This window comes from Monopterus albus, unplaced genomic scaffold (genome assembly GCF_001952655.1).
Source record: "Monopterus albus unplaced genomic scaffold, M_albus_1.0 scaffold587.1, whole genome shotgun sequence".
Taxonomy (NCBI): Eukaryota; Metazoa; Chordata; class Actinopteri; order Synbranchiformes; family Synbranchidae; genus Monopterus; species Monopterus albus.
The window spans coordinates 13893-24284 of record NW_018128467.1 but is presented as its reverse complement, the minus strand read 5'-3'; the positions used below and the strand labels follow the sequence as shown (position 1 = coordinate 24284).

At 43.1% G+C, this 10392-nt stretch overlaps 1 protein-coding gene across 3 annotated transcripts in view; it reads right to left on the bottom strand.

The window, feature by feature from the left end:
- LOC109953235 (cAMP-specific 3',5'-cyclic phosphodiesterase 4C-like) overlaps positions 1 to 3921 on the bottom strand; it is a 13248-nt gene extending 9327 nt beyond the window's left edge. For all 3 annotated transcript variants that reach the window (XR_002273876.1, XR_002273877.1, XM_020588664.1), the window contains exons 1-6: positions 3776 to 3921; positions 2119 to 2900; positions 1159 to 1293; positions 513 to 640; positions 247 to 429; positions 74 to 113 (exon numbers count right to left, since the gene is read on the bottom strand). Coding sequence is in view for 1 of the 3 variants with exons in the window: in XM_020588664.1 (XP_020444320.1) it covers positions 74 to 113; positions 247 to 429; positions 513 to 640; positions 1159 to 1293; positions 2119 to 2160 (528 nt within the window). In the remaining 2 variants the exon portion in view is untranslated. The remainder of the gene's footprint in view (positions 1 to 73; positions 114 to 246; positions 430 to 512; positions 641 to 1158; positions 1294 to 2118; positions 2901 to 3775) is intronic.
- Positions 3922 to 10392: the final 6471 nt, after the last annotated feature.

The following is a 10392-nucleotide window of genomic DNA, read 5'->3' as shown; positions in this document are numbered from 1 at the left end:
ACATTTTACATTATTTACAACATATGACCACTCATACAGATATGATACAGATAATCTATAGAGTAAAACTCACTTGAGCAAAAGGTGTGACAATGAAGTCTTCTGCTGGGTGCCTGAGAGAGGGAGGGACAGTTGAAAGATTTGGAAATGAGAGCAAGGGACCAGAGGTTTTACGTTAACACTGACATTTAGGTCCATGCATTCATGCTCTCCCTCCCTCAGTCTGTCTGTCTTCCTGAGCCTCACCCTTCGCTGACGAGGGAGGAGTTCCGTGACACCGTCTTGGGCGACATGTCGTAGTCTGAGTCCGAGCGGTAGAGGAAAGACTCTCTTCTCTGGCCCTGGGGGAAGGAGGTGTGCAGGGTGAGGCTGGGACTCTGCGAGCCCAAAGGGGTGTGACCTGGTGACACGCCATTCTCTGCTTCATAACTGCAACAGGAGAATGGAGGACAGAAATCACACCTGCTAAGCTTCCTGGAAGGATAAAGGTAGGAAGGTATTAGAGTGTAAACCTGTCAGAGTCTGCATGTGTGATGGAGATGCGCGGTGGGATCCGAAGGGGAAGAGTTGTTGGACGCGACACATTGCTGAGGGACTCTGGTGAACGAGTGCGATCTCGAGGACGGAGCCAGCAGGGTACCTGTGGAGAAGACACAAGACAAGTTGATCTGCAGGTGTACAGCAGTTTGTACGCTGTTTATCGCCCTGTAAATGATGGATAATAACCAAATCTATCACAGTAAACATCAAGCCTGCATTACATTTTCTCTGTGTGACCTGGTTCTATAGTGTATTTTAAATGCAGATTGATTTGGAATGAGACACAGACTTGGCGTACGATGTGATGGATTACATAGCTCAACTATGGCTTTATATTGTGCAAATCAAAGCAAATACAGATAGATCTATGCCTTGATAGGAAAAATACAAATGGCGACATGATTTTCAGAATAGTTTGCTAAAATATAAAGTATAAGAGAATTGTAGTAAATAGACTAAAGCATGCTAAATGTATATACTGACATGGCCCATGCTCCTGAGTAAATCTGTGTTTACTTGGAGCCAATGATTTACATATGTAATGCGCAAACAGGAAGAGTTGCTGTCCACAGGCTCCCGTGGCTCATTTTTTGCCAGCACCATGCTTCCTTTCGATACCTGGAGACTAGATGAGAGTCTTCTGCTCCTCCCCTGGTGTAGCTCAGCCCCCAGCGTAGCCCCAGACGTGTAAGACTGGCTGTAACGAGATGACTCCGCCTTCCCCCCAGCACCTGTTATATCTGCGTCGCTGCCCTTTGAGACCGGAAGGACAGAGTAGGTGAAGAAACAGGGAGGTGAAGCATCTTCAGAGTATTAAAAACACTTTGTTATTTATAAAAGCATTGTATTGTGAATCAAGTAATAAAAATTCAGATTTGGTGATTTAAAAAAAAATTTACATACAGCTGTCTTTAAATTATAACATGTGTGTGTCTGGATGCGTGCGATTGTGTGTGTGTGTGTGTCTGGGAAAAGGCCTCTACAGACTCTTGAAGGCTGATCTGCACTGCAGTACGTAGCAACAAAACACTGGGGGAATGGTAGCAGTTGCTAGGCAACAGTGCCGTGTTGCTTCCATGCTGTTTGATGTCGTCCAGAACCAGATGTGGAAAGATGCTCACATCCACGTACACATAAACACACACACACCCACATCTGAACGGGCATCCGCTTGGCATAAAAAACAAACGAGCGCCCGAGTAATGGATGGTATTATGTCCTCCAGCCAAGACGTTACCTTTAAAAGAAAACGGCTCATTTACATAAAACACTCGTTTGGCTGGGGCTCATTTACATAGAGGACTGTGACTGACTGAGTGGGTCTCACAGTGCAAGTGGTGGCTGGAAGAGAGAAACTGTCCAGTCTGACTTCTAAGTGCATCCACAGACCGTGAGGGCAAAAACAAAAGGGAGTCTGGATGTGTGAAAGTCAAAGGGTTGGTAAATTACGTTATGTAAGTTTAATTCAAGAAACACACACACAGTCCAGTCCGACAGTCTGCTCTGCCTAGCGTGTACTCTCTTAGAAACAAGTGACATTATTTTCTCACATATTTCCTTCTTTGTTTTTATTCTCACCTCTTCTCCAGTCACCGACAGCACGCTGCGGCTCTTCTTCATTCTGATTGGCTCGTTCTGGGCCCCAGGACGGAGCGTTCCCGAACCCAGGCAGCAGAGCAGGTGGAGAGCCAGGACCGGAGAGGTCAAAGGTCACTGCAAGGTCAAACCGGGGTCAGACCGGGTCACAACCGGCCCCCATTGGAACCAACTCAGCCAGCCAAACGCTTTGCTCGAGCTCTGTCCACACACAGTCTTCAGACGGGCTGAAACAGAGTCCTCCTGCTGCAGATCAGTAAAGGACCATTTACATACCCCTGAGAGGCTGAGGGTTCAGAGGTTGCTCTGATCTGTTATTCTTTATAAGCCAAAGGAAAAGAAAAATCTAAATTCTCACTCCATTTTAGTAAAAGCTACAAGTTAGTGGCTGCATGTCGCCTTCGGCCAGAGAAGCCAATGGGAGATCCCGTTCAGAGTTCATGATGTCCCTTCTGAAATTTATCCAACTTTTAGTATTGTTGGCACGATGTTGTCCTTTTGTAAACCTGGTCCCATATGGATGCAAATTTCTACTGATTAAAATTCAAAATCCAAATGAATTACAGAAGAATTTGCAACAGGTCTCTCCCGTCCCAGGTCAGCGTTCCAGTGTATGACCGGTCAGTTGGATTCAAATTCTGCATAGAAAGAAGTAGTAAAAATGATGGGCTCATCTGAGAAGTCTAGATGTCAAAAGTCCAGCTTTGATTTGCCAAAATCCATCCTTGAACCTGTCTCAATGTGTCCTCTTTGGTGCAGTTTCCCTGTGAGAAAACAGACATTAAGAGTTAGTATGACCAGGATTCAAAGATCCTCAGCTGATTTTCTCTTTGACTCATCTCTCCCTCCTCCGGTTGGAACTCGCTGTCCTGTTCTCTCGTAATGAAGTCATCTGAAGCAACATTAGATGTGAGAGTATCCTTTACCCATACATACAGTACAAATTCCAATTGTTTTCCACAGCAACTATGAGTGTAACAAACAGTGAAGCAATGAGATACAAAAAAAGGTCCCAATTTATTGATTAGTATCCAAAACAAGTTGGCCCAATGAAGAGGGCAGCGCTAACAAAATATTTTTCCCGTCTTGGCCCCTGCAGGAGCTGCACCTCCAGTGAGGCTGATTCTGGGCAGAGACTGCAACGCCAAAGCTCTCCGATGTTATATAATTACCGAGCAGTCCGAGGTGACCTAATTTTATTGGATAGGACATATTGAGCATATCAGTGATTGAGCTGGTACACAGAGAGAGGAGTCGACTTTCACCAGGATCATCAAGAACACCTCAATGAAAGGACTTTCACGCCAAAGTCTGCACAGATTCAGACTAAAACCAGGTCTATTTGGAGAAATCAGCAAAATGCATAGTGACACAGTGACATATATATATATGCACAATGAGATGGGAACACACACCATGGCTGCCACCAGTACCACCTCCACTCAAGTAGCTTATAAAACCAAGCAGCAATGCATCAACAAAAAGACCCAGAGATATATAAATACACACTGAAACCGTGCACACACACGAGGACTGCCCTGCTATTATGTCTGTCTGCACTCACACTGCAAGAGATGTCGGACAGACACGTACACACACACACTCAGGCTGCAGCGCATAAGAATAAAAACACACTCACCTTGATCGTCTCAAGATCAATGCAAAGATGGGCTGGGCCTCGTCTCACCTCCACTTGTCTCTGTCTCCTCGGTCTCTCCGCGGTGTGTCACCATGGCGAGAGAAGAAACACTCGGGGTCTTCATGAATATCCTCGGCTTCACCAGCTTCCCGTCCCTCCCTCCCTCCCTGCCTCTCCTCTCCCGTGCCAGTGGTCTCCCCCAGCCACACACCCCCACTATAGCCTTTGTGGAGAAGCCCATCTCCCTTCCCCTCCCTCCACCCGTACACTGTGTCCATTAATCCCATACAATAGGCTCCGCTCCTCCTCTCTCCGTCGGCACTTCTCCGGCAGTGCCTTTTATTTTTTCTCTTATTAGCAACCACACGTCGATTCTCTGCTTCAGAAGTCAGGCGTCATTCCTGTCCATCACACACACACACACACACACACTCAGCACATTGCTAATAGAGCACATGGCTCATGTGTATATACACACATACATACATGTACACACACACACACACACACACCAGGAAACAGGCCTGAAACCAGCTATAGCTTCAAAAACATAGGCTCTATTAAAACAACTTAACATGTAGCTTTAACCCCACCCACCCCAATACTGACCCTGCCCACCAGTCAGGATTAGCTGGTGACAAACTGGGATGTGTCTGATCCCAGTTGCTGACACCAGAGCTACACTGGGGAGACCAGGGGACGATTCTAACGCCTTCTGTTTGAGCATCAGTAACTCTGTGGCTGTTTGTGCCAAATCTCTCAAACCCATATTTGTCTGTCACTTGGATGACAACTACACAATCACAGATTATGTGAGTTAAAGTCAAATGCAAAGAGTTTTGTTGTTACGTCCTACTCCACCCCTGGGGATGGAACAAGACAAACTGTTGCTTTCGATTATACAAGTCAAACCATTGTATTTACAATACAATGAAAACTAGTTACAATAATCTTAATAAAAGTTTATTTTCATCTGAAAATCTGTTTCTTGTTAATAAAATTCAGTGTTGTTCACAGAGACATGCCACTTCTACTGTCAACTCAAAAAGAAAATGGGAATTTTTGATAGTGACATCACCGCAGCCCTTTTCTGACTGGCAGTTTAACACTTACCCAGTGTTACATTCCTTCCCGGTCTCCCCGGTATAAAATCACAATAAGGATTCATGTCTTCTTTTACTCACTGCCCTTTTTTCTCCCGTTCCTACCGACTGTCCTTTTTATTCAAGGGCATGCAATACATTAATCCATTTCAAAGTGTAAATCAGAAATGTGTCCATCTGAGCTGGAAAGCCACCGTCTAGATTTGAAGGTCCACACCCACCAAGAGCCCCATTGTCACCAAATGCCTGCTCAGGGAGGATTTGTTGTGATTTTCTTTATGTAAATTGCCTTAAAATGGTTTTTGCTGTGATTTGGTGCTATTCAAATAAGACTTAAATGAACTCACAACACAGTAAAACTGCAACTGAAGATCACTGCTTAATGTGCCATTGTTCCTCAATTAGCTGTTTTATCATTTGGCCTATAAAATGTCAGAAAGGGGTGAAAAATAGGCCCCCTGTGATCAGTCCTAGAGAAAACATCGTCACTTTGTATCTGTGTGTCTACTAACAGACACACAGCCAGAGACAGGCTATTTAGTCAGTTGACTAAAAACTACACAAGACGGACACTGACACAAAGTATCAGCCTTCGATGATCACCGCTAACATTCAGGAACTAAACCTGTGCTTGTGCAATGCTTTTTCAAAATTATCATAACATCCACAAATCAAGAAATGATGTGTCTGTTATCATTACAGCCACACAATGCTGTACACTGACTGGAAACACACACACACACAAGCAGTTCTGCCCTGGAGCTGTGACGCTACACCGGCTTTTACAAGCCCAGCCATTATCTAGATTTGATTTATGCCCTGGGCCTGCGCTGATTGTTTTCTATTTACAAAAGTGACCGCGCAGAGACGCTTTGCCTCAAAAAATCCTGCACAGACCACTAAATCAAACCCACCAATTAATTATGAAGGAGAGAGAGAGAGCGAGAGCAACCCAGCAATTAATTATGCAAGTGAAGCACGAGATGGAGAAACGAGGCAGTGACCAGTGGAAAAGTTAATAAATTACACACAAACCGTTTGTGAACAGTGAAAGTTAAGCCTGGTTTATTTTACAGGTTCTACAATGCAACTTAAAGAGAGAGTCTAACAACTAAAAGTAAACATTTAAGTACACACAACAGCTTTGGAAAATGATCATTTTTCACAGTTCATATACTAAAAGATTAATTGGTTAATTAAGAAAATATTTGACAGATAAATCAATGAACACAATCAGTTGCAGTCCTAATCAATTTAGGCCCAATTGTGCAAAGCTTGGTTGGGCTTTGATTTCAATTAATCCAACTCAACAGAATCCTGGTTCACTCTGAGAAGCCAGGGGTCAGTGTGACCAGTACTGACACACACTGTAATTTACAAAAGCCCAATAATGATCTTCATTCCATCTACAAGTAGTTCACGGGTTGTCCGACTCCAGACAGACCTAAGATGGCGCTGCCGACCACAGTAGGAGCTGGACAGAAGGACTTTTCACTTGTAACAGCTACATACTTCTAAATAAAAAGTGACAACCCAAGGTCTCAGAGACCTTATCGGTTTGTACCGTATATGTCAAGAGGCCAAATGGGGTGCTCGGGTCAGTGCCAACGTTGTCTGGGAGTTTTACTAGGTGCATGCAAAATGTAAATGTCTTCTCAGCTGATGCTTCGTGCTGCTGTCGTCACTCACATAGGTGTGCAGAGGATGAAGGCCAGCTATAGTGCTAGAATTATAAATATGTAGCAGGAAACTGCTCAAGTTTAAACCTAATAGTGGCATAACAATGCCGTCAAAGGGGGGGTGGGCTTAGCAGATCTTAGCAGAGTCCCTTTTGCATGGTGTTATTCTGTTATTTTATTTATTTAATGCCGTCAAAGGGGGGGTGGGCTTAGCAGAGCTTAGCAGAGTCCCTTTTGCATGGTTATTCTGTTATTTTATTTATTTGTTTGCACAAAGTAGCTTAAAAGAGGCTGTAAAGTGCTGCTAGTTTTAAATCTCAATACAGTTTAGTTCATGTTCAAATACTGTATACATATACATGTATGTGGATGACTATGTACTACCAAATATACTATGTTCCGTGTATGAAAAATGACTTGCACACCTTTGGAATTAAATACCAACAAAGTCATGTCAGTGGAGACTTTTCACAAACTAATTACACAGAAAACAAACAGGAATGTTACGTTCAAACATGCAGGAGCCTTATCTGACGGTTCAAACTGGCAACTTTATTTCAGCTGTTGAAAAATAACATTCATGGAGTGTTTAATATAAAAAAAAATAAAAATGTTGTGTAGGTATATTTAGATAATAGAGAAAGAAATGTGGAATTGCTGGTTCTTGTCATTTATTTATTTTTCCACGTGAATTTTTTAAAATAATTTATTTATGTGGCAGAGAGGATGTTACTAGAGACTTTGATGTTATACTCATGTTATATTGTTGGCGCAATGTTACGAGGAAGCTGCTAATAAAGTTGCATATGAGGTTGCATATGAGGATTCACGTTTATTATTATATTTACAATATAAACAATCTACGTACACCCCCACCCCCGGGCCGCAGTAAGATTGCCAAGCGTTGACCGGGCCGCAGTGATAAAAAAGGTTGGGGACCACTGATTTATATGATCACACTGTGTCTGACTACTGAAAACATACTGACATGTATAACATAGAATATTGTGATCTTCTCTCCTGAAACACATTATTATTATAAACCATTAATCCACAGGTCCTCTTTGTATGTACGAACCTTAAGGTGGTGCATCAGTTCAAGCATAACTTGTACGCTTGTTGAAGTTATCCGAGCTGTAGACATCTCTTCATTAAAAATTCTTGGTGCAGGTACAAAGCAACTGTTCCAGATTGTCCATACACATTTCACGCCTTTCCATGGATTCACTCTTCAGCGGGCACGGCAACATGTCTTCTCTGAAGACAAAAATTGTACCTTAGGTTGTTCTGTCCCATTTGATGGTTTTTGTAATAATGCATGAATCCTATTATCAAACAGGCAGCAACCAGAACTACTGCTGCAAAGACTATAATGTATGGTGTGTAGTCAGCTAGAGAAAGGAGGGTGAGGGGTATGGGTAAAGAAAAAAGAACAGAGAGTATTATATGTCAGTCAGTAGCAGACACCAAAACAGTCACAACTTCCCTCTTGATTTCACATGGACTAGTTAGTTTGTAGCTGCTGTGAGGAAGCAATGCTGAGAGCAATAATGTGGTTGTTACTCTCTGACTCACTTTCCAAACATGACACTCATAACCCTGAACACTGGACATGCCCTCACATGAAACTCACCTATGACATGTACATTATACTGCATTATACTGCACTCCCAAAGACGTTTTCGACAGTACAGTTGTACTGCCCTTCATGCTCAAAACCTACAGATGTGGCAGCGAAAACACTTTCATTGAAGGAGGAAGGCTGAGCCAGCGGGAGCGTCCAGGTGTACGACGGCCTGGGGTTTCCCACAGCTGAGCAGTTCAGTTGTAGGGGATCTCCTTTTTTGAGTGGCAGAGAGGATGTTACTAGAGACTTTGATGTTATACTCATGTTATATTGTTGGCGCAATGTTACGAGGAAGCTGCTAATAAAGTTGCATATGAGGTTGCATATGAGGATTCACGTTTATTATTATATTTACAATATAAACAATCTACGTACACCCCCACCCCCGGGCCGCAGTAAGATTGCCAAGCGTTGACCGGGCCGCAGTGATAAAAAGGTTGGGGACCACTGATTTATATGATCACACTGTGTCTGACTACTGAAAACATACTGACATGTATAACATAGAATATTGTGATCTTCTCTCCTGAAACACATTATTATTATAAACCATTAATCCACAGGTCCTCTTTGTATGTACGAACCTTAAGGTGGTGCATCAGTTCAAGCATAACTTGTACGCTTGTTGAAGTTATCCGAGCTGTAGACATCTCTTCATTAAAAATTCTTGGTGCAGGTACAAAGCAACTGTTCCAGATTGTCCATACACATTTCACGCCTTTCCATGGATTCACTCTTCAGCGGGCACGGCAACATGTCTTCTCTGAAGACAAAAATTGTACCTTAGGTTGTTCTGTCCCATTTGATGGTTTTTGTAATAATGCATGAATCCTATTATCAAACAGGCAGCAACCAGAACTACTGCTGCAAAGACTATAATGTATGGTGTGTAGTCAGCTAGAGAGGAGGGTGAGGGGTATGGGTAAAGAAAAAAGAACAGAGAGTATTATATGTCAGTCAGTAGCAGACACCAAAACAGTCACAACTTCCCTCTTGATTTCACATGGACTAGTTAGTTTGTAGCTGCTGTGAGGAAGCAATGCTGAGAGCAATAATGTGGTTGTTACTCTCTGACTCACTTTCCAAACATGACACTCATAACCCTGAACACTGGACATGCCCTCACATGAAACTCACCTATGACATGTACATTATACTGCATTATACTGCACTCCCAAAGACGTTTTCGACAGTACAGTTGTACTGCCCTTCATGCTCAAAACCTACAGATGTGGCAGCGAAAACACTTTCATTGAAGGAGGAAGGCTGAGCCAGCGGGAGCGTCCAGGTGTACGACGGCCTGGGGTTTCCCACAGCTGAGCAGTTCAGTTGTAGGGGATCTCCTTTTTTGACAATGATCTGCTCTAAATGTGGCACGCTCACGAGCTGAGGAGCAACTGAGCATTGATTGAGGAAGAACAAAATACAACATCATCACCAACAGCAAGATGGAAACAAACCTAAAATGTAAAGATTACCCACTAATGTAGATATGCAGAGCATTGCAAAAGAGCAGTGGTGGAAAGAACCAAATGATTCCCACTACAGTACTACCCTTAACCAGAAAACAGAAAAGCCATTATACATCCTACAGTACTGTCTATGTTGGATTATGGAGGCATCCTGGCTGCTCATGCTGCTGCCACTACCCTTAAACATCTGGACACTGATCTTAATGAAACCTGTAGATTGACTAAATAAAACACATGTCGAGTAGAGTGAGTTTTTAGATGGAAAGCACTATAAAAGGACATAGAGATGAGGGCAACTGCAGTGTCATGTTCATTATACTGTGAGCAACAACAGTCAAGTAGTCAGGTGATCTATGTATTACCAATATAAAATACTGATTAGAGCAGCTTTAAGTAAAAGAAGAAAGCTGTAAAGGTTATGTGTTGGAGATTTCTTTTATCACCATCATATGGCAAATTTTTAGTGTCTAAGAGCAAAACAACAAAGTTGACTCACAGTAGACGGTTCCAGTGATGTGTTCTGATATCCGCACCGGAGGGGACCGTGGTCCTTCAGGTCCCAGATCCAGCTGGGCTCTACACCAGTACTGGACTCTATCATCGTCCTTACGTACAGTGACGTCCAGAGTTTTTATCACATTCGTGGGTTTCTTCTGTGTGTTATTCTCGATCTGTGTTTGACCCAGCTGTGTCCGTCCTTTGTAGAAGGTCACAGTGAGGTTTTCAACAGGAGCAA